Here is a 24082-nt window from a genome sequence, read left to right as displayed (position 1 = left end):
CCAGTCCTTCCAATGAACATTCAGGACTTTAGGATTTCCTTCAGGACTGACTGGTTGGATCTCCTTGAGATCCAAGGGACTCTCAACACGACAGTTCAAAAGCATCAATTCTTCGGCACTCAGCTTTCTTTATAGTCCAACTCTCACATCCACACATGCTTAGTGGAAAAACCATAGCTTTGACTAGATGGACCTCTGCTGGTAACCACAGTTGGGAAAAACATCTGGGAGGTGGTCATATACCATATGGTGACAAGGCATGAGCTTTAGGTTGTATTAAGTTCATTATGAAACTGCAGATGATTTTAATAAGGGAAATTATGCAACTAAATTTACAATGCAATGGTAGCAAGAGTGGATGAGGGAAAAGCAGAAAAGAGATTGTTACTGGGATCCAGGGAAGAGAGACGAGTGACTAGAAATAGGATGTTAGCTGTGGAGAGAGAAGTGGAAGGATTCAAGAAATGTTTTGGAGGCACAAGCAACAAAATTTGGTGATGGGCTGGAATAGGGTGGAAATGATTTGTGAACACATCAAACACACCTGCTACATTTCATGCCAAAAGCTCAGCCTCTGCACCAGTACCAAATTGAATCATGAAGACACAAGAGTTTTGGGTAAAGTAGAAAAGAATAGATTTATTGTTTTGCCAAGTAAAGGGGGACGCAGCAGACTCCTGCTCTTGAAAACTATGTGTCCCAGTATGGGAGGGTTTGATGAGGAGTTTTATGGCAGGAGTTCAAGGGTGGGCTTGCTGACAAAATTAGGGTATATGCAGGGCTTGTAACTCTTTTACTCTCATTTAGAGTCTCCTAATCTTGAGGAGCTTCTCTAGTCCCTTTAATCTTGCCTCAGGTGGTTTCTTGGCTACTCCTCTCTTGATTAACAACTGTTCAAACCTGTCATTTGGAACTCAGGGAAGGCCATGGAGGTTACAGCCTTGCCTATAAGAAAGTGAAAGTGAAGTCGCTCAGTTGTGTCCAACTCTTTGCGACCCTGTGGACTGTAGCCCACCAGGCTCTTCCGTCTATGGGATTCTCCAGGCAAGAATACTGGAGTGGGTTGCCATTTCCTTCTCCAAGGGAATCTTCCTGACCCAGGGATCGAACCCTGGCCTCCTGCATTGCAGGCAGATGCTTTAACCTCTGAGCCACCAGGGATGTTCCATGCCTACAAGAAAAGGGGCACAAAAGACTTCTGTGCCCAGGTGCCCCACAGGGTCCTTCTCGGTTTCACATTTTGGGTTTGAGCAATACCCAGGAAAAATGCCATGTGAGCTATGCCTTGAGGACTAAATCAGATTTTAGCTAATGGAAAAGAAAAAGAAAGATACAGAGGTGTGAAGTCTTCTGGCATATTTGGAAATGCACAAATAATATTCTGAAGAGCTAGTAGAATAGAGTATGTGACAGAAATGCAGGGAGATAACATAAGTTACACTTTTGTTTTTGTTTGATTATATTACATTATTGAAAGAGGTCAAAGAGAAGAGTGAAAAAGCTGGCTTAAAACTCCATCAAAAATCTAAGATCATAGAATCCAATCCCATCATGTCATGGCAAACAGAAGGGAAAAAAAGGAGAAGCAGTGACAGACTTTATTTTCTTGGGCTCCAAAATTACTGTGGACAGTAACTGCAGCCATGAAATTAAAAGACACTTATTCCTTGGAAGGAAAGCTATGACAAACCTAGACACAGTATTAAGAAGCAGAGACATCACTTTGCTGACAAAGGTCCATACAGTCAAAGCTATGGTTTTTCCAGTAGTCATGCAGAGATGTGAAAGTTGGTTCATAAAGAAGGCTGAGCACCAAAGAATTGTTGCTTTTGAATTGTGGTATTGGAGAAGACTCTTGAGAGTCACTTGGACTGCAAGGAGATCAAGCCAGTCAATCCTACAGGAAATCAACCCTGAATATTGATTGGAAGAACTGTTGAAGAGGAAGCTCCAATAATTTGGCCACTTGATGTGAGGAGTCGACTCAATGTAAAAGACCCTGATGATGGGAAAGATGGACAGCAGGAGGAGAAGAGGGTAACACAGGATGAGATGGTTGGATGGCATCACGGACTTAATGGGAATGAATTTGAGCAAACTACGGGAGACAGTGGAGGACAGAGGAGCCTGGCATGCTCCAGTCCATGGGTTTGCAAAGAGTCAGACATGACTTAGCAACTGAACAAAATAATAATAATTAAATTGTTGAGAATTCAGCTGGATTTTAGGAAGGAGGGATTAGTGACAGGGATTGAAAAATTATCTATCAGTTCAGATCAGATCAGTTGCTCAGTCGTGTCTGACTCTTCGCGACCCCATGAATCGCAGCACACCAGGCCTCCCTGTCCATCACCAACTCCCGGAGTTCACTCAGACTCACGTCCATCGAGTCAGTGATGCCATCCAGCCATCTCATCCTCTGTTTTCCCCTTCTCCTCCTGCCCCCAATCCCTCCCAGCGTCAGAGTCTTTTCCAATGAGTCAACTCTTCGCATGAGGTGGCCAAAGTACTGGAGTTTCAGCTTTAGCATTATCTATAGACTATAACTAAAACTTTAGACCAGATGAGACAAGCCATGGAGAGTACAAAATAAGAATCCAATCAATAACTAACTTTCAGGAAGTCTCTGCATTAAAAGGATAGAAAAAAAAAATGAGAAAGAAGCTTGAAAGGCATGAAATCCATATGGATAATAAGAAGTACAAATGAAATCATAATTAATTATACAATTATAATTATGTATAATAATTTAGAGTATCTACTGTGTACTAAGCACTGCTTTTGGAGAAGGAAATTGCAACCCACTCCAGTGTTCTTGCCTGGAGAATCCCATGGATGGAGAAGCCTGGTAGGCTACAGTCCATGGGGTCGCACAGAGTCGGACACAACTGAAGCGACTTAGCAGCAAGCACTGCTTTAAGGGCTTTATATATATATATATATATATGTAAAATCCTATATATATATATATATATATACACACACACACACACACACACACACACACATATATTAAGTCATTTAATTTTTATTATAATCTTGCGAGGTGGTTGCCATTATTAACTTCATTTGATAGATGTAGAGAATGAGTCACAGACATGTTAAATTTCTTGTCTGGGGTCACCAACCTAGTAAATAGCAAAGCTGGGGTTCAAAGGGTTTGTAACCTTAATCTCTGTGCTTACTGCCTCTTGAGACCCTGAGGTTTATCACTTCTGTCCTCCCCAGACTATGTGAAAAACACTAGCTTGATCAGTTATAAAGTTCTCAGGGATGCTTCTTAGAAATTAATCCAACCTCTAGTTTAGGTGTTAAGCATAGCAATATTCTGTAAGTTAGTTGCCTTAACATGTGTTAATTAATGATCCCATACTCTTCACAACAGAATCTTTTAAATAAACAAATATCTTATAATTTATAAATAGGGAAAAATTAAAGCAGAGATAAACATTGTGAATATAAAGTACTGGTTCTCTTCATTAATGAATGGCATTAAGTCCAACAAATAACCTGAACATGGCAGATCAACTTTAAAAAACTTTAACTTTATAATCATTATAAAAGAATTTCAATGATATATAGACAATAAAATAGGTATCAAAATTTTTCTAATTATAAAAAGGAAAAAAAATAAGCTCATAGAAATGAAGTATTAATTTTTTGCAATTGCTTTCTTATTGGTTAAAGTTTAATAAAAGTAGAAGTACAATGATAAAAACCTTAAAAATAAGACTGATTCTGAACTGGGGACAGTTGTGCCCACCTGTCTCTGCCCAGGGGACATTCGGTAATATCTGGAGACATTTTTGGTTTCTAACAACTGGGGCTGAGCAGTGCTACTGGCATCTAGTTGGTAGAGACCAGGAATGCCTATAAACATCCTACATGCATGGGACAGCTCTCCCACAACAGAATATCCTGGCCCAAAATCTCACAGTGCTAAGTTTGAGAAACCCTACTATAAAAACAGTATCTATACCAATAGTAGTTAAATCAGAAAATTTAAGATGAAGGTCATTACTACAGAATTCAGTATACATTTGAACACAGATATGAAAAAGATTCTATTCTAAAATTTAGGGGTAAAATCAACTTAATATTGGTCTTAGTGATGTTCAATAAATGTCATATCATTTCTTGCTACCATTATTAGCTCCTTGTTATTTTGCTATTTATAAGACTGATGAGGCTCTTTTTCAAAATCTCTATACTTAGTACTTTGACTCTATTCTTCATACTCGAAATCATTTTTATGGAACATACCAGAAGGGAAACTAACATTTTAAAGAATTTAAAGTGGGAACTGATAAATACTGGCATTTCATTCAGTAACTGCTAAAATGCAAAGAATGGACTAGGCATATTAACTGATGTTTCTTTCTATCCTAATTTCCTCTGTCATCATCTCTGAAGGAAATGGCCCTCTTAACAGACTTTGAGTGTTTAATTTTAAACCAGGGAAAACTTTTATGACTGAGGGATAAACCCACAAAACTGGAGTTCATACTGGAAGCCTTTACACTATGAACTATAATGATACCAGTGGGCATGACCATTTTTAAAAGTGTAAAAAAAATCAATGAGCAGACTGTCATTACAGAAACTCATTCTGTATCAAACATATCACCCAAGAGATTGATATTTCATGCTTATAAAACTTAACATAAAATTAAATTGCAAATATTTTCTCACAATCTACTAAAATTACGGCCTAAGGCAACACAATGCTAACATGAAGCGCTTGTTCAGCTCTAGTGGACATATTTCCCATATGATTTATGTGCAAGAGGCCTCATTTGCCTCTTCATAGATTCAGTAATGAGGTTTCTGTTTCTTACATGAAACCTACAAAGTATAGTAAGCTCTTTAAAATTAAACCCACAAATGTTAACACTGAATTATTAAGAAATAACAATGAAATTAATAAACTGGAGGAGATGTTCTTCTTTTGTATATAACTATGTCATTTCAGACCTCAGCCATTCTTTCATTATCCAAATACACAGAAAACATCTAAATATTCCACAGAGAAAATACATTTTTAATCTTTAGGCACAAAACCAGAAGCACAGATTTCAAGTAAAGTAGACTGATTATTTTTCCCCCTGAAATCTAGAAGGGCCAAAAAAGATAATTTCAGTCATTTCACTCCAAAAACTTAGGGATAATAGAAAAAAAGAGTTGTGGAAATGATTCTACATTTTATCTTTTGGGATGTGAATAACTCAAGAGTTCTTGAGGAAAAGGAAAAGACTGATTTCAATATTATCAACCTGATACATTTTTTTTTTTTAATTTTATTTTATTTTTAAACTTTACATAACTGTATTAGATTTTTGTGGCGGATTCATTTTGATATTTGGCAAACCTGATACATTTTAAAACTTATGTGTTTTTAGCCAGTAAAGCATTTGCTTATTAACATATTTCAGAATACACGTAGAAGGAAATACATGTTAAATGATCTTGAAATAATTATGCATTTGGCTTTATGTTGAAATCTACTTGACAACTTGAAAAATTACCAGACTTTATATCAAAGTATAATAGGCAATTCTTACCTTAAGCATTCAGCATCATTTTGAGGTTTTTCATTGATTTTTATTTTTTCTGCCTCTAGGTATTTAGTAGTACAAATGGCTTCATTTTTTTTATCTTCAAAACCTAAACAATTAAGACAATTCTTATACTCTTTAAAAAATTAAATATAAAGGTTATCTTTCTTCACTCATAAGAACAATGCTCTAAATTTTGGTGTTTCATGTAAAATACATGTACTAATGATTTTTATTTTTCTACTTTAATGTAGCAATTAAAGACACAAAAAAGATCTTAAAATTTGTGAAATTAAAATACCAGATTCAACACTTATCAATTTAGTGCTTTACCTATTCCTTTTTCACATCAACAAAATTCCCTTTTAACATCACCTATATCCCAATGAGTAAATACATTTTGAAAGAATAATGCTAACCTATAATATTATACAGTGGAAGTGAGAAATAGATTTAAGGGCCTAGATCTGATAGATAGAGTGCCTGATGAACTATGGAATGAGGTTGGTGACATTGTACAGGAGACAGGGATCAAGACCATTCCCATGGAAAAGAAATGCAAAAAAGCAAAATGGCTGTCTGGGGAGGCCTTACAAATAGCTGTGAAGAGAAGAGAAGCGAAAAGCAAAGGAGAAAAGGAAAGATATAAGCACCTGAATGCAGAGTTCCAAAGAATAGCAAGAAGAGATAAGAAAGCCTTCTTCAGCAATCAATGCAAAGAAATAGAGGAAAACAACAGAATGGGAAAGACTAGGGATCTCTTCAAGAAAATCAGAGATACCAAAGGAACATTTCATGCAAAGATGAGCACGATAAAGGACAGAAATGGTATGGACCTAACAGAAGCAGAAGATATTAAGAAGAGATGGCAAGAATACATAGAAGAACTGTACAAAAAAGATCTTCATGACCCAGATAATCACGGTGGTGTGATCACGGACCTAGAGCCAGACATCCTGGAATGTGAAGTCAAGTGGGCCTTAGAAAGCATCACTACGGACAAAGCTAGTGGAGGTGATGGAATTCCAGTGGAGCTATTTCAAATCCTGAAAGATGATGCTGTGAAAGTGCTGCACTCAATATGCCAGCAAATTTAGAAAACTCAGCAGTGGCCACAGGACTGGAAAAGGTGAGTTTTCATTCCAATCCTAAAGAAAGGCAATGCCAAAGAATGCTCAAACTACCACACAACTGCACTCATCTCACACGCTAGTAAAGTAATGCTCAAAATTCTCCAAGCCAGGCTTCAGCAGTATGTGAACCATGAACTTCCTGATGTTCAAGCTGGTTTCAGAAAAGGCAGAGGAACCAGAGATCAAATTGCCAACATCTGCTGGATCATGGAAAAAGCAAGAGAGTTCCAGAAAAACATCTAGTTCTGCTTTATTGACTATGCCAAAGCCTTTGTGTGGATCACAATAAACTGTGGAAAATTCTGAAAGAGATGGGAATACCAGAACACCTGATCTGCCTCTTGAGAAATGTGTATGCAGGTCAGGAAGCAACAGTTAGAACTGGACATGGAACAACAGACTGGTTCCAAATAGGAAAAGGAGTTCGTCAAGGCTGTATATTGTCACCCTGTTTATTTAACTTATATGCAGAGTACATCATGAGAAGGGCTGGACTGGAAGAAACACAAGCTGGAATCAAGATTGCCGGGAGAAATCTCAATAACTGCAGATATGCAGATGACACCCCCCGTATAGCAGAAAGGGAAGAGGAACTCAAAAGCCTCTTGATGAAAGTGAAAGTGGAGAGTGAAAGAGTTGGCTTAAAGCTCAACATTCAGAAAACGAAGATCATGGCATCCGGTCCCACCACTTCATGGGAAATAGATGGGGAAACAGTGGAAACAGTGTCAGACTTTATTTTTCGGGGCTCCAAAATCACTGCAGATGGTGACTGCAGCCATGAAATTAAAAGACGCTTACTCCTTGGAAGGAAAGTTATGACCAACCTAGACAGCATATTCAAAAGCAGAGACATTACTTTGCCAACAAAGATTCGTCTAGTCAAGGCTATGGCTTTTCCTGTGGTCATGTATGGATGTTAGAGTTGGACTGTGAAGAAGGCTGAGTGCTGAAGAATTGATGCTTTTGAACTGTGGTGTTGGAGAAGACTCTTGAGAGTCCCTTGGACTGCAAGGAGATCCAACCAGTCCATTCTGAAGGAGATCAGCCCTGGGATTTCTCTGGAAGGAATGATGCTGAAGCTGAAACTCCAGTACTTTGGCCACCTCATGCGAAGAGTTGACTCATTGGAAAAGACTCTGATGCTGGGAGGGATTGGGGGCAGGAGGAGAAGGGGACGACAGAGGATGAGATGGCTGGATGGCATCACTGACTCGATGGATGTGAGTCTGAGTGAACTCCAGGAGTTGGTGATGGACAGGGAGGCCTGGCGTGCTGCAATTCATGGGGTCGCAAGGAGTCGCGCACGACTGAGCGACTGATCTGATCTGATAATAGAGAAGACTCTTGTGAGCCCTTGGACTGCAAGATCAAACCAGTCAATCCTAAATGAAATCAACCCTGAATATTCACTGGAATGACTGATGCTGAAGATGAAACTTCAATACTTTGGCCACCTGATAGGAACTGACTCATTGGAAAAGACCCTGATGCTGGGAAAGACTGAAGGCAAAAGGAGAAGGGGGCAGCAGAGGATGAGATAGATAGATAGCATCACTGGCTCAATGAACATGAATTGAGCGGAAGGATAGGAGGGCCTAGTGTGCTACAGTCCATGGGGTCACAAAGAGTCGGACACAACAACTTAGCAACTGAACAACAAATGATAGATATATAACTATATTCATCAGCAAAGTAACTCATATATGTAATACCTTTAAGCTTTCTCTGCAAAGTAAATAATTCTTGTATTAATTCACTCTTTTGTCTTTGAAGTTCATTTAACAGGTCACTATCATGTTCCATTGACTTCATTTCTAGAAATAAATATGCAAAAAAAAAACAAAAAACATATTAACTACTTTTGGCTCTGCCTAATGTCTGTCAAGAATGATTAACTTTTTCTTGTGTAGTAAAAATGTAAGCAATGTATGGTCAATATACTTTTGGAAGTACTGCTTAACAATATTAGATCTTCCAATCCATCAGCTTGGGATGACTTTCCATTTATTTAGGTCCCTGGTGGCTCAGACGGTAAAGCGTCTGTCTACAATGTGAAAGACTTGGGTTCGATCCCTGGGTTGGGAAGGTTCCCTGGAGGAGGAAATGGCAACCCACTCCAGTACTCTTGCCTTGAAAATCCCACAGACGGAGGAGCTTGGTGCAAGCTACTATCCATGGGGTCACAAAGAGTCCGGCATGACTGAGTGACTTCACTTTACTTCTAATTTCTTTCAACAATGTTTTTTGTAGTTTTTGTATACAAGTCTTAAACTTTGGTTAAACGTGTTTTACTCTTTTTTGATTGCAAATTGAATGTTAATTTACAAATTGTCCATTTGGCTTGTGTATATTGATCTAACAACCTGCCACCTTGCTGAACTTGTTTATTAGCTCAAATAGTTTTCCTATGGATTCCTTAGGATTTCTATACATAAGATCATGCAATGTTCAAATAGAGATAGTTTTACTACTTCATTTCCAATCTAGATGTCTTGTATTTCTTTTTCTTGCCTGATTGCCCAGGCTAAAATCTCTAGTAAAATGCTGGATACAAGTACTAGGAATAGATGAATATCTTCATCTTTTCCTGATTTTAGATGAGAAATTCTCATTCTTTCATCAGAAATAACATTCACCATGGTTTTTCAAAGATACTCTTCATCAGGTTGAGAATGGTCCCTTTTATGTCTAGGTTATTGACTGTGTTTATCATGAAAGGGTATTGGATCTTGCCAAATGATTTTTTGAATTTATTATTATTTTATATCTTTTATTTATCTGTATTATATTCATGGTCTTGAATATTTTTATAATATCAATTTTAAAAGTCTTTCTCTGTGATTTCTGGAGATGTTTCTGTTGACCTAATTTCTTTTTTGGTATGAGATACAATTTCTTTTTCACAGATATAGTGATTTTTGGTTGGATACTAGACATTTTGTTTACTATTTTGTTGATGTTTGAATTTTGCTCTCTTCCCCTCAAGCATGTTGATACCTGCTATTTAGCATGCAGTTAGGTAACATAATTAGGTTCAAACCGTGCTTTTAAGATTTAGTGGGTGTCCAGAGTAAGAAATGGCAACCCACTCCAGTGTTCTTGCCTGGAGAATCCCAGGGATGGGAAGCCTGGTGGGCTGCCGTCTATGGGTCGCACAGAGTCAGACACGACTGAAGCGACTTAGCAGCAACTTAGCAGCAGAGTAGCCTTAGGTCGAAGGCTAATTGAATCCTACTATTAAGGCAGGATTCTTCTGTTTAATGAGCTCTTTCTATTCTGAAAGGATGGAACATGAATGTCTCCCAGTCCTGGGTCAGCTCACAGAATTGTTGACCTTATGATTCCCCAGCAGTTTTTCTTTATTCAGTCTAGAGGATTTTCCCCTAGGTATGCAAAGAATAATATATAGCCAAAGACTCAAAGCAACCTCTATGTAGATTTCTGGAGGTTTTGTCTGTGCAGTTCTTTCCTCTCAGTACGTTGTCCTGAAAATTTCAGCTAACTCAGCCTCCCTGAACTCCAGTCTTTGTATCGTATCCTCGACTCAATCAGGCCACTATGTTTTAAGTTCCCTCTCTCACTCCTGTTGTCAAAACACTGCAACCAGGTAAAAGCCTAGGTAATCATGCCTCATGTGTTTGCCTTCTCTTAGGAATCGTAGCCTTGGACAGTCTCTTGTCCTTAATATCTAAAAACAGTTTTTAATGCATTTCTTCTAGTTCTAGTTTTTTGTATTGTGCTCCTTCCTGATCATAATATATATATGTAAGAACTTCCCAGATGTATGCCTATAAGATGTATGCTTATATGTATGCCTTAAGAACCTCCGTCCTATACTCTCTACACAAAGCAACTTATCTCTGAGAGCCTCATTTCTTTCACCTATGAAATTAAGCTAATTAAAAAGTATAATCCTTATATTTTAAGGGTTTAATTATGATCCAGGTAGCATTTTATGTAATTAAATATTATTTCATGAGTACTTACAACAATCTTGTTAAGGTCATTATCATTATCCTCTATCTTCATAGATGAAGAAACTGAAGCAAATAAAACTTAAGCATCTTGTCCCAAATCACATATTACTCTCTGCTGGTTCTCTTGCCCTCTTTGACATCTCTGTCTCATTATTCTCTTTGTTTCCTTAAATGCTATGCTTTTCCATTTTCTGCCTTTGGTCTTTGCTACCCCTCTATGTTCCCTCTACATGTTCCCTTTGAATTATGTTAGCAACTTCTCTGGAATCCCACACCTAATGTTCTAGCTTGATCTCTTGTATCAGTTTCACAGCCAATTTCAACCTGCTACTTGGGCACTTCTACCTGTTTATCCCATAGACATCTCCAACTAAAAACACTGAAACAAAACTTAATTTTTTTGTCCAGAAAAGGCTCTAGTTCACCTCCATTTCTGCTCTTCCTCCTGGTACCATATCTACCCAATCTCTGAAGTGTGAAAACTGTGGTTCATGCTTGACTTTCTTTATATCTGTTTAGTCAGTGATACATTGGTCATTCTTCCTAAAAATCTCTTTGTCTTCTCCTCTCTTTGGTAACTTCTATTTTTTTCTTTAATAATTTTATTTATTTATTGCTGTACTGGGTCTTCATTGTTGTGCAGGGTTTTCTCTAGTTACAGTGAGCAGGTGCTACCCTTAGTTGCTGTGGGCAGGTTTCTCATTGTGGTGGCTTCTCTTTCTGCACAGTACAAGCTCTAGGTCATGTGAGCTTCAGTAGTTGAGGCACATGGACTCAACAGTTGCAGAACAAGGGCTTAGGTTCTCTGCTGCATATGGGATTTTCCCTGGCCAGCAATCAAACCCGTGTCTCTCGCATTGACAGATGGATTCTTCACCACTAGCCTCTCTGATAATTTCTTTAGTTCAAGATCTTATTACAGACTGCAATTGCCTGCATACTAGTGTTTCTGAAATTGAATTCTCCCTACCCCACTGTGTAACAGTGTTTCCTAAACTGTTTTGATGGTAGAATAAAGATCACAGCAACAATATCACCTATATAGTTTCTACCACAATGTACTATAAATATCTGCCTGTGTATTTCATCCCCCCACATTTTAGTTTTATACCTCCAGGACCTAAAAGGGTGCCCAATATATAACAGATAGTAAACAGAATTTGGTCATTAAATAAATGACCAATGATCATGTCACACCTACTTCTAAAGAGCTTGAGACAGCTCACAGTAAAAGAGACATACAATTAAGATAAAAGTAAAAAAAGAGCAATGCAATAACCCAATTTACTTATAAAAATGTAAAATTTCTGGAAAATTCATTAATTCAAAATAAGTTATCTTCATTAATGCCAGATAAATGAGATGGTACTATGTTTTCATACCCATTTTAAGAATGTTCGCCTGGTTTTCTAAGTCAGATATTTGAATCTTGACATTTTCTTTCATCAAAAGCTCTCGTTTCTTTGTTAATTCATATTCATTATTGAAGTCTGTAATTTCCTTAATAAATTTTTCTTCCTCCTCTGTAACTCTTCTCTTTGTAGCCTCCTGAAAAATGGAAACACAGGACCAAATATAGGTGTTAATTGCAACAATATTCTTCTTTACTGATTAAAATTCAATCATTTGGAAATACTGAGAACAAAACAGAAAATTATATTCCTGGTACTAAAATGCTATATTCCTCCAGCAATATTAATTTAAAAACTTAGGTTATTACATGATAACAACCAACTATTTTCATGTGAAAGATTTATCCTTAATATTTTAGGAGAATTATTGAGGTAGAAATTTTACCACCAAACATTATGTATGTGTCTGTTTGTGTATTAAACTCACAGGCATATATGCCATTTTGTCATTGCAAAATTGGTGGTAAAATAACTAAATGATCAAAGTTGAAAATCTATACTCAAAGGAATTACATTGCAACTGGATGGTAAAAGAATTAAATGACCAAAGTTGAACATGCAGATCTACACTCAAAGGAATTACTGTCCTTTGAGTGTAAATTCCAAGAAAATCTTTTAAAATGTAGACAAGGTAAAATTACATGGTCATTTCAAATACAGTTCTAAATAACAGTTTAAATTTCATAAAATTTCAACATGAAGTAGAAAGAAATAAGAATTTCCAGAAACTTTAAACAATGCTAGAACCTAAACTTTTTGACAATGGTAGAACCTAAACATTACTGTGTTTTCCAATTTTTTTCCAAGAAACATAACTAAGAGCTACAGCTGGAAACTTGCCATGCCATTCATAACCATTTGGTGGTTGATTCTGACTCTGGATATATATTTTTAACAGTTTAAAATGTATTTTTTCAAAAAGTCAATTAGTTATAGATTATATTCCTAAGCTGTTCTTGTCATTTAAAGCTACTGAGTCTGTTTGCTGTGATTTATGATTTAAAAAAATAAACAAAATCTATCTTTGCACCCACATCCACAAGTTTGAACCTCTGTGCCTTTCAAAAGCATTAAAACCAAGATCTTGAAGCCTGAGCAATTCAACTCAGTTTCAATGTTTATTTTATGCTTATTACAATAGCAAATAATTTCTATAGTGCATCCTGACAATTTAATTCTTTCAAACTATATTACTCTACCAATTGGTTTAAAATAGCACTTAATAATTTTCCATATCTCAACAGGACTACCTGCCAATATGCATATGGATGATTTTTCTAAACATATATCTAAAGCATATTTTTATACAAATTTTTGATACAATTAGTAAAATAAACTTTCCAAGTGGCTGGAAACGTACAAAGGTTTGGAGAAGCATATTCCTTTGGTTTGTAATTTCATCGCACTGTCTTTCTAAGGCATTTTCATGCGTTTTCAAAAGCTGTAAGAGGAAGGCTTTTTCAGAAAACTGCTGAACCTTTAAAGCAAAAAAAAAAAAAAAAAGGAATCAGAATTAAACAATTAGACATTTCAGGGTATCTTAGTTAATAGAATAGATCTGTATAGTATAAAAATTCTTATATCAACCTTTAAAATGCAAAATAAAATTCACATTAAATATCTTACTTTATATGTTCTATCTTAAATTATTTTATAAGTGCTTTATAATTTTTATAATCTCTTCCTCTAATAAAACTATAGGCGCATCAAGGGCAGAGAATGCATTTGCTTTTTCCTGATATCTAGTACATTTGGTGGGAGAAGGCAATGGCACCCACTCCAGTACTGTTGCCCGGAAAATCCCATGGATGGAGGAGCCTGGTAGGCTGCAGTCCACGGGGTCCGCTAAGAGTCAGACATGACTGAGCGACTTCACTTTCACTTTCCACTTTCATGCATTGGAGAAGGAAATGGCAACCCATTCCAGTGTTCTTGCCTGGAGAATCCCATGGACGGAGAAGCCTGGTAGGCTGCAGTCCATGGGGTAGCACAGAGTCGGACACGACTGAAGCGATTTAGCAGCAGCAGCAGTACATTTGGTAGCTTAGATACTAAAGCTTTTTGATGACACACATTGAAATTCGCTTCAAGACAGCTTGTTTTAAAGAACAAGTTTTTAGTCTTATTACTAGAAAATATGATGGAGAAATCATGTATACAATATGACTAATAAAATAATGAGATCAAATCTACAAACCACAGGCAAAAATCCACTCCCATGACCATAGTTATACCCAATAAAACACAAATCTGTTAAAGTTCTCAAATGGGTTTTGAGAACTCATTTTTTGTTTTAGTACCTCATTTGGTTCTAACTAGCAAAAGATACAATAAACATTAATATTAGATTGGTAACTTATTTCATTTGGGCTATAAAGAATAGCATCTCTTGAGACCATGAATATTGAAATGAAAGTCAGGAAGCTTTAATATATAAAAGCTAAAAATGATGCCAGACTGGAAACAATCCTTCCACTACATTCAGTACTGGCCCTCATAAGAAAGCATCACTTCAAGTTTGGGGCTGTTCCCATCTCCAAAGAGAAAAGAAAAAGGAAATAAATCTGAACTTAAATTGCAAAAGCAAGATTTATGTTAGCTATAAGAGCTTCTTCAAGGTGAGAGACAGGTTGTGAAATCTCTGTCCCAGAAGATATTGAATAGTAGAGAGCTTAGGAATAGTCTGGTCCAGACCCAAAGGGCTGGCCTAAAAGACATTTTTGAAATGATATAGCTAAAAAGCCCTACAAATACTGGCATTAAAAATAAGCAGCTGAAATAAAACATAAAATATGATCTTACATTTATATAATATCATAGCACATCTGCCCATACCTTCAGCACTTAGTGCTGATGTCATCAACTCTATCATCAATAAAGAAAGATTAGAAAGGTGCAACTTACATGACCAAAGGGATTCAGAAAATACTTTCAGAATTGGGGGAGGGGAGAATGGGGCAGTGTTTTACTGTCTGAGAAGACAGAAATTAGAAAACATATGTCTGATCTATAAAATCATATACAAACTGGTAACAATGGTGAGCAAAGCTATGATCATGAATTCTATCACATTTATTTCAAATAAGAATACTTCTAAGCTATCTAATATATATTATATAAATGAGAGTAAAATGAGTTCCAAAGATGTTAATACCTTAACAAAAGTTATATAATTAATTAGGGGAAAACCCAGGACTAATATTCAGTTCTTCTGACTTTATTGCTTCTAAACCATTATCCTATTATGGAAATACTAGAACTATTTCACAGTAATATAAAGATACTTTTGGAACTAAAACAGGACTTCAGTCTCTGACAACAGTATAAGTTCAAAGTATACAGGATAAGAGACAGAAAAATTACCAAATACTAGATCTATCAGAACTCATTGAGAAAAGGTTGCTTGCAGTATACTCCTAACTCTCAGAGTTGCAATTATGAACAAGAACCATCAATGCCAACAAAAATGCTTTGAGACCAAACATCAGGCTGGATAAATTTTGGTTTAATCCAATTAGGTATTTTATGTAACGTGCCTTTCAGAATCAAAATTCCTAAATTCTGATTCTGCTTCTACCACTATCTGTAGTCAAACCTGCAATGAAAACCAAAAATGGAGAAAATATTATTTAGTAAACTAAGGAAGTTTAAAATAAGACAAATTCATTACTCAGATTCAGAAAAGCCGTATGTTAAGGGCTCAGAAGGTAAGCTGCGCTACCACAGCCATCACTAAGACCTAAATTATCACTGAACTCATGTCTTCTTTCTTCAAAGGGAAAATAATAATTCAAGACAGATATTAGACATACTGTCATTTAATTGGAATGTTTCACCATAACCTGAAAAAAATGAAATCTAAATACAACAAATGAAAATTACACAACTTTTTAAAAGATCTGTAAGAAAGGTATAGCTGAAAATTTTCTCTTCCCTAAAATTCTATGTAAATTATCCACTTTGAGGTCTTTTTACTTCTTTGCTTTAACTCATTATTGGTGTACTCTTCATTCTTACTTTCTGTTTTACACTCTATCTTCTCATACATCTTCCTCTTTTAATCAAGACCTAAAAAGTCCCAGAGAATCAATTACTACAGAAAGATTACAGTAACATTAATTTTTAAATTTACTTAGGATCTGTGATGAAAACATTTAATGCATAATAGAATTGGCAAGTAGGGAAAAGAGAGCAATAGAAGAAAGAAGCAGGACTTTGGAAAAGCTCAAGTTAGGAAGGTTAAGAAAGAACAGAGGCCTATGATATGTTGACTCACAAGCTGAGGACGGCAATAAGTTATGGCTGTGGGAACTACATAGGGTCTAATGTTATCAGGCCTTCTATTTTATTGTAACTAAGGGGTCAAACGCTTTAGGATCCATCCAGTTCCATCTACCAAGTATAAGTTATTAATTTTACTACTAAAAAAGCTTTTCAAGACCACCTATTTGTGGAATGTGTTTCTCGCTATTCCTTTTGTTCTTTCTGTTATCACAACTAATTTCTTAAATTATTTTTCACATTCTGACTTTTTAAAACCATATCTACTACTGTATAAATATTCCAAATATAACCCTGAAGATACTGATAGGGTCACAAGATAAGGTCATTTCACAGAATAAATCATCATTAGAGATTTCTCTCATCTTTCTTTTTTTGCAAAAGTATGCGTAGGAATCAGAATTGTAAAGATACTAAAAGAGATTCAAAATTGTAATTTAAAAAGATATTTTTGAACTTATCTCTGAGTCAGGTTTGAATTGAGGCACTATCTTACACTCATAGTAGCCTGGACATCCATGATAAAAGCAAAGAAACAAACAAACAAAAAGACCTACTTACAAAAAGAAACTACTGGCTATATCTGCTAAATTACCCAGGGATCTCAAGGGGCTACAAACAATAAAAAGAAACGGGTGGAAGGTTCAGATTTCTCTTTCTCATCTTGTTCCTTCCTCTGACTACAAACGAAATGAAAATATCTGTGTGCAGCTGTAAAATTATATTCTAGAATCAAACAGCCAAGCTTTGTCAGAAAATATTGCTGTTTTGAAAATTTTTAATTTATAACAGTGTTAATACTCTGGTTAATTTTACCTTTTTCAGCAATAAAGATTTTGCTTGTTTCTTCCCCTGTCTTATTTCTCCTGGGATGTTTGAGCTGTCAATAGAGCTTGTAGCTTTCCCTGTGAGTGGACTTATCTAGTCAACTAGGTCAGTTTTCAGCATGGGCATTATTTGGGACTCTTCACTACTCTTGCCACTGGGACACCCTTAGGTATTTTTCCACCAAAATAACTTGAAAATTGAGAATGACTAAGGATGTGAAATTAGTGTTTGGGTTCCAGTAAATAAAGAATTTTGAGTAATGCTCAAAATTCTCCAAGTCAGGCTTCAACAATACGTGAACCGTGAACTTTCAGATGTTCAAGCTGGTCTTAGAAAAGGCAGAGGAACCAGAGATCAAATTGCCAACATCCGCTGGATCATGGAAAAAGCAAGAGAGTTCCAGAAAAACATCTAGTTCTGCTTTATTGACTATGCCAAAGCCTTTGACTGTGTGGATCACAACAAACTGTAGAAAATTCTGAAAGAGATGGGAATACCAGACCACCTGACCTGCTTCTTGAGAAATCTGTATTCAGGTCAGGAAGCAACAGTTAGAACTGGTCATGGAACAACAGACTGGTTCCAAATAGGAAAAGGAGTACGTCAAGGCTGTATATTGTCACCCTGCTTATTTAACTTACATGCAGAGTACATCATGAGAAACGCTGAGCTGGAGGAAGCAAGAGCTGGAATCAAGATTGTCAGGAGAAATATCAATAACCTCAGATATGCAGATAACACCATCCTTATGGCAGAAAGTGAAGAAGAACTAAAGAGCCTCTTGATGAAAGTGAAAGAAGAAAGTGGAAAAAGTTGGCTTAAAGCTCAACATTCAGAAAACTAAGATCATGGCATCCAGTCCCATCACTTCGTGGCAAATAAATGGGGAAACAGTGGAAACAGTGTCAGACTTTATTTTCTGGGGCTCCAAAATCACTGCAGATGGTGATTGCAGCCATGAAATTAAAAGACACTTACTCCTTGGAAAGTTATGACCAACCTAGATAGCATATTCAAAAGCAGAGACATTACTTTGCCAACAAAGGTCCATCTAGTCAAGGCTATGGTTTTTCCAGTGGTCATGTATGGATGTGAAAGTTGGACTGTGAAGAAAGCTGAGCACCGAAGAATTGATGCTTATTACCTTGGACTGCAAGGAAATCCAACCAGTCCCTTCTAAAGGAGATCAGTCCTGGGTGTTCTTTGGAAGGATTGATGCTAAAGCTGAAACTCCAATACTTTGGCCACCTCATGCGAAGAGTTGATTCATTGGAAAAGACTCTGATGCTGGGAGGGATTGGGGGCAGGAGGAGAAGGGGACGACAGAGGATGAGATGGCTGGATGGCATCACGAACTCGATGGACATGAGTTTGGGTGAACTCCGGGAGTTGGTGATGGACAGGGAGGCCTGGCATGCTGCAGTTCATGGGGTCGCAAAGAGTGGGACACACTGAGCAACTGAACTGAACTGATTCCGTCTATAATCTTATCTTCTACCAGTCTCTTCTTCAATCACTCCTCTCTAGCCACACTGGTCTCCTTGTTATTCCCCAAACATCCAGCCACACTCTCTCCTCAAGGCCTTTGAACTGGCTATTCTCTGCAGAAATCTCTTTCTCCAGATTCCTCATGGTTCATTCCTTCATCTCAGTCAAGTCGTGGCTCATCTCTCCTCTTTTCACTAAAGATTATAAGGATGCCTGATAAGACCACTGCTATGCAGGTCTGTTCTGCAAGAGATATGATGATTCAAAAACCTGGCACACAGTTCTCTCTCTTTTTCATTTCTTTGAGCAAATATGATTATTGTATACTTAGTAAATCCAAGACACTGTTAGAAATAATAAAGAGTTCAGTAAAAAGGCTAGTAACAAAATAAATACCAAAAACTAGTATTTTTTTCTATTTACCAACAAGTAGGAAAAAAAAGGAAAATATCCCATTTATAACAGCAAAAAACAAAATAAATAAAACCACACGTAAACTTAACAAGAAGTATCTGAGACCTATGTGAAAAAACCTATACTGAGGAACATAAAAGAAAGTATAAATAAATAGAAAGATACACTGTATTCATGAATGTGAAAATTCATAGTTGTAAACATATCAGTTCTCCCCATATAAACTGAGTATAATCTTAATTAAAACTGCAATACATTTGTTGGATCTTGATAAAATGATCTCAAATCCATTTTGGAAAACAAACAAACAAAGAGAATCAGGAAAATTCTAAAAAAGAAATTGTTCTTTCAGAGCATCAAAGATATTGTAAAGCTAATATAAGTTAAGTGAATGTGATACTGGTGAAAAAACAAATAGGTTAACAGAATTATACAGAATATATTAGAATAGACACAAATATACAGTTTCACACAAAAACACAAGCTGGTATATATATAACATATATATATATAAAAAACTACATCATAAAGATGGTGTTTCCAGTCAATGAGAAACATGTGACATTTACCCAGGAGAAAAATAGGCAATCATTTTTATTTATGAGTAAGAAAAAAACTTGTAAAAGTACTGGAAAAAGACATTGGTTAAACAATGAATTTCAGAAACAAACAAAAGACTTAAAATTTCTAGTAACACAAAGATTCTAAAATTTGATTAAAAAAGTTACAAATAATAAAATTTGCAACAAATGACAAAGAAAGAGTTAATATCTGTTGCATATAAAAAGCTAGAATTCAGTGAGAAAAAGACAAGAAAAAGATATTATTAGGCAATACATAAGGTAACTATGAACAATCCTCAAGAATGAAAATATAAGTAACCTAAAAAGTTCAAATTAAAACCATAAAAGCCATCACTGTTGATACATTTGTAAAGAAAATCAATTATTTCTCTTGTATAAATAGTGAAATTGTGGAAATGCAATCTGGAACTTTTCTGAGGACAATTTGGAAATTATCAAAAGCCTTAAGAATACAGTTGACCCTCCCTTGGACAACACAAGGGTTGGGGGACTGGTCCTTGGTACAGTAAAAAATCTATGTATAATTTATAGTTAGATCTCCATAACCACAGTTCTAATCCTCACATTCAATCAATCAGATCATGCAGTATTGCAGGATTTATTTAAAAGAAATCTTCATGTAAGCGTACCCATGCAGTTCAAGCCTATGTTGTTCAAGGATCAACTGTATCTACCAATTTGATTTCTAGGACTTTACCCCAAAAAAATAAGTATACAAGGATGTATGTATAAAAGTATCATCACAGTGATATTAATAATCACATTATAAATAGAAAATCAGTTACATAAAATATATCATAGCCATTTAATGGGAAACTATGCTACCATTAAAAATTGTTTACTTAGATATATATTTACTGATACATCCAAGGTATAGTAAATGGAGAAAAAGGCAAAGAAGAAAGGGAACGATATACCAATTGCATGCAGAGTTTCAGAGGACAGCAAGGAGAGATAAGAAAGCCTTCTTAAGTGGAAAATGCAAAAAAAAAAAAAAAAAAAAAAAGAGGAAAACAATAGAATGAGAAAGACTAGCAAGCTCTTCAAGAAAATAAGAGATACCAAGGGAATACTTCATGGAAAGATAGGCACAATAAAGGACAGAAATGATAAGGACCTAACAGAAGCAGAAGAGATTAAGAAGAGGTGGCAAGAATACACAGAAGAATTGTACAAAAAAGATCTTAATGACCCAGAAAACCATGATGGTGTGATCACTTACCTAGAGACAGACATCTTGGAGTCCAAAATCACATGGGCCTTAGGAAGCATTGTTATGAACAAAGCTAGAGGAGGTGATGGAATTCCAACAGACCTATTTCAAATCTGAAAAGATGATGCTGTTTAAATGCTGTACTCAATATGCCAGCAAATTTGGAAAACTCAGCAGTGGCCACAGGACTGGAAAAGGTCAGTTTTCATTCCAGTTCCAAAGAAAGGCAATGCCAAAGAATGTTCAAACCAGCACACAACTGTGCTCATTTCACATGCTATCGAGGTAATGCTCAAAATTCTTCAAGCTAGGCTTCAATAGTACCTGAACTGATAACTTCCAGATGTATAAACTGGACTTAGAAAAGGCAGAGGAACCAGAGATCAAATTGCCAACATCCACTGGGTCATAGAAGAAAGAAAGAGAATTCCAGAAAAACATCTGCCTCATTGACTATGCTAAAGTCTTTGTTTGATCACAACAAACTGTGAAAAATTCTTAAAAAGATGGGAATACCAGACCACCTGGTTTGGAGCACACTAAAAAAAGATGTCCCACATCTAAAGACAAAGAACAAACCTCAATGAGACAGTAGGACGTGCACAATCATGATAAAATCAAATTCCATACCTGCCAGGTGGGTGTTTCACACACTGGAGAACAATAATACCAAAGAAGTTTTCCCACTGTTGTGAAGGTTCTGAGCCCCACGTCAGGTTTCCCAGCCTGGGGATCTGATGAAGGGACTGGGAAATACCAAGGAATCTGACCTTGAAGGCCAGTGGGATTTGATTATAGGACTTCCACTATATTGCGGGAAACAGGGACTCCAGTCTTGCAGGGCACAAACAAAATCCTACACACCCCAATACCAGAGGAAGAGAGCAGTGACCCCACAGGCGACTGAACCAAAACTACCTGCTAGCATTGGAGGGTCTCCTGTGGAAGTGTGGGTTGGCAGCGGCTCAACACAGGATAGGGGTACTGGCAGCAGCAGTCCTAGAAGGTCCCCCTTGGTATAAACCCTCTTGAAGGTCAGCATTAACCCTACCAGAGAGCCCACAGACCTGGCCAGGGCTGGGTCACCTCAGGCCAGACAACTAACAGGGAGGGAGCAAAATCCCACTCATTAGCAGATAATTAGATTAAAGCTTTACTGAGCAATGTGCTGCCCACTAGATCAAGCCCTGGTTTTTTCCATCCTGTCCCTCCCATCAAGAAGCTTACAGAAGCCTCTTAGCCTCATCCACCAGAGGGAGACAGAAGAATCACAAAGAACCACAATTCCACAGCAGCTAAAACAAAAACCACATTACAGAAAGCTAATCAGGATGAAAACACAGAGAGTTATGTCCCAGATGAAGGGACAATATAAAACCCGAGAAAACAACTAAATGAAGTGGAGATAGCAATCTTTCAGAAAAAGAATTCAGCATAGTGATAGTGAAGATGATCCAGGATCTTGGAAACAGAAAAGAGAAGATGCAAGAAATGTTTACCAAAGACCTAGAACTAAAGAACAAACAAACAGAGATAGCAATACGCCAGAAGGAATCAATAGCAGAGTAACTGAGGCAGAAGAACAGACAAGTGACCTGGAGGACAGAATGGTGGAAATCACTGCCCCAGAACAGAATATAGACAAAATAATGAAAAACAAAAACAAAAACTGAAGACAGCCTAAAAGACCTCTGGGACAACATTAAATGCACCAACATTTGCTTTATAGGGGTCCCAGAAGGAGAGGACAGAGAGAGAAAGGACCTCAGAAAATATTTGAAGCAATAATAGCTGAAAACTTTCCAAACATGGGAAAGGGAATAGTCAGCCAAGTTCAGGAAGCGCAGAGTCCCAGGCAGGATAAACTCAAGGAGGAACACCCCAAGACACATAGTAGCAAACTGGTAAAAACTAAGTTCAGTTCAGTTCAGTTCAGTCACTCAGTCATGTCCAACTCTTTGCAACCCCATGAACCGCAGCACACCAGGCCTCCCTGTCCATCACCAACTCCTCGAGTCCAGCCAAACCCATGTCCATCGAGTCTGTGATGCCATCCAACCATCTCATCCTCTGTCGTCCCCTTCTCCTTCTGCCCTCAATCTTTCCCAGCATCGGGGTCTTGTCCAATGAGTCAGCTCTTCGCATCCAGTGGTGAAAGTATTGGAGTTTCAGCTTCAATATCAGTCCTTCCAATGAACACCCAGGACTGAGGTCCTTTAGGATGGACTGGTTGGATCTCCTTGCAGTCCAAGGGACTCTCAAGAGTCTTCTCCAACACCACAGTTCAAAGGCATCAATTCTTCGGCGCTCAGCTTTCTTTATAGTCCAAATCTCACATCCATACATAACCACTGGAAAAACCATAGCCTTGACTAGACGGGCCTTTGTTGGCAAAGTAATATCTCTGCTTTTCAATATGCTATCTAGGTTGGTCATAACTTTTCTTCCAAGGAGTTAAGCGTCTTTTAATTTCATTGCTGCAATCGCCATCTGCAGTGATTTTGGAGCCCCAAAAAATCAAGTCAGCCACTGTTCCCACTGTTTCCCCATCTATTTGCCATGAAGTGATGGGACCAGATGCCATGATCCTAGTTTTCTGAATGTTGAGCTTTAAGCCAACTTTTTCACTCTCCACTTTCACTTTCATCAAGAGACTCTTTAGTTCTTCACTTTCTGCCATAAGGGTGGTGTCATCTGCATATCTGAGGTTACTGATATTTCCCCTGGCAATCTTGATTCCAGCTTGTGCTTCATCCGGCCCAGCGTTTCTCATGATGTACTCCGCATATAAGTTGAATAAGCAGGGTGACAGTATACAGCCTTGACGTACTCCTTTTCCTATTTGGAACCAGTCTGTTGTTCCATGTCCAGTTCTAACTGTTGCTTCCTGACCTGCATATAGGTTTCTCAAGAGGCAGGTCAGGTGGTCTGGTATGCCCATCTCTTTCAGAATTTTCCACAGTTTATCCATACAGTCAAAGGTTTTGGCATAGTCAATAAAACAGAAATATATTTTTTTCTGGAACTCTCTTGCTTTTTCAAAAACTAAAGACAAAGATAAAATATTAAAAGCAACAAGGGGAAAGTGACAAATAACATACAAGGGAACTCTAGTCAGGTTATTAGCTGGTTTTCAACAGAAACTCTAGAAGCCAAAAGGGAACAGCATGATATGTTTAAAGTGATGAAAGGGA

At 37.1% G+C, this 24082-nt stretch overlaps 1 protein-coding gene across 1 annotated transcript in view; it reads right to left on the bottom strand.

The window, feature by feature from the left end:
• Positions 1 to 24082, bottom strand: part of CCDC172 (coiled-coil domain containing 172) — a 61723-nt gene that overhangs the window by 17008 nt on the left and 20633 nt on the right. The window contains exons 4-7 of the mRNA XM_006071677.4: positions 13441 to 13557; positions 12051 to 12216; positions 8404 to 8505; positions 5562 to 5664 (exon numbers count right to left, since the gene is read on the bottom strand). Coding sequence (XP_006071739.3) covers positions 5562 to 5664; positions 8404 to 8505; positions 12051 to 12216; positions 13441 to 13557 — 488 coding nt within the window. The remainder of the gene's footprint in view (positions 1 to 5561; positions 5665 to 8403; positions 8506 to 12050; positions 12217 to 13440; positions 13558 to 24082) is intronic.

Source organism: Bubalus bubalis, chromosome 23, assembly GCF_019923935.1.
Source record: "Bubalus bubalis isolate 160015118507 breed Murrah chromosome 23, NDDB_SH_1, whole genome shotgun sequence".
Taxonomy (NCBI): domain Eukaryota; kingdom Metazoa; phylum Chordata; class Mammalia; order Artiodactyla; family Bovidae; genus Bubalus; species Bubalus bubalis.
This window is presented reverse-complemented; position numbering and strand designations above follow the sequence as displayed.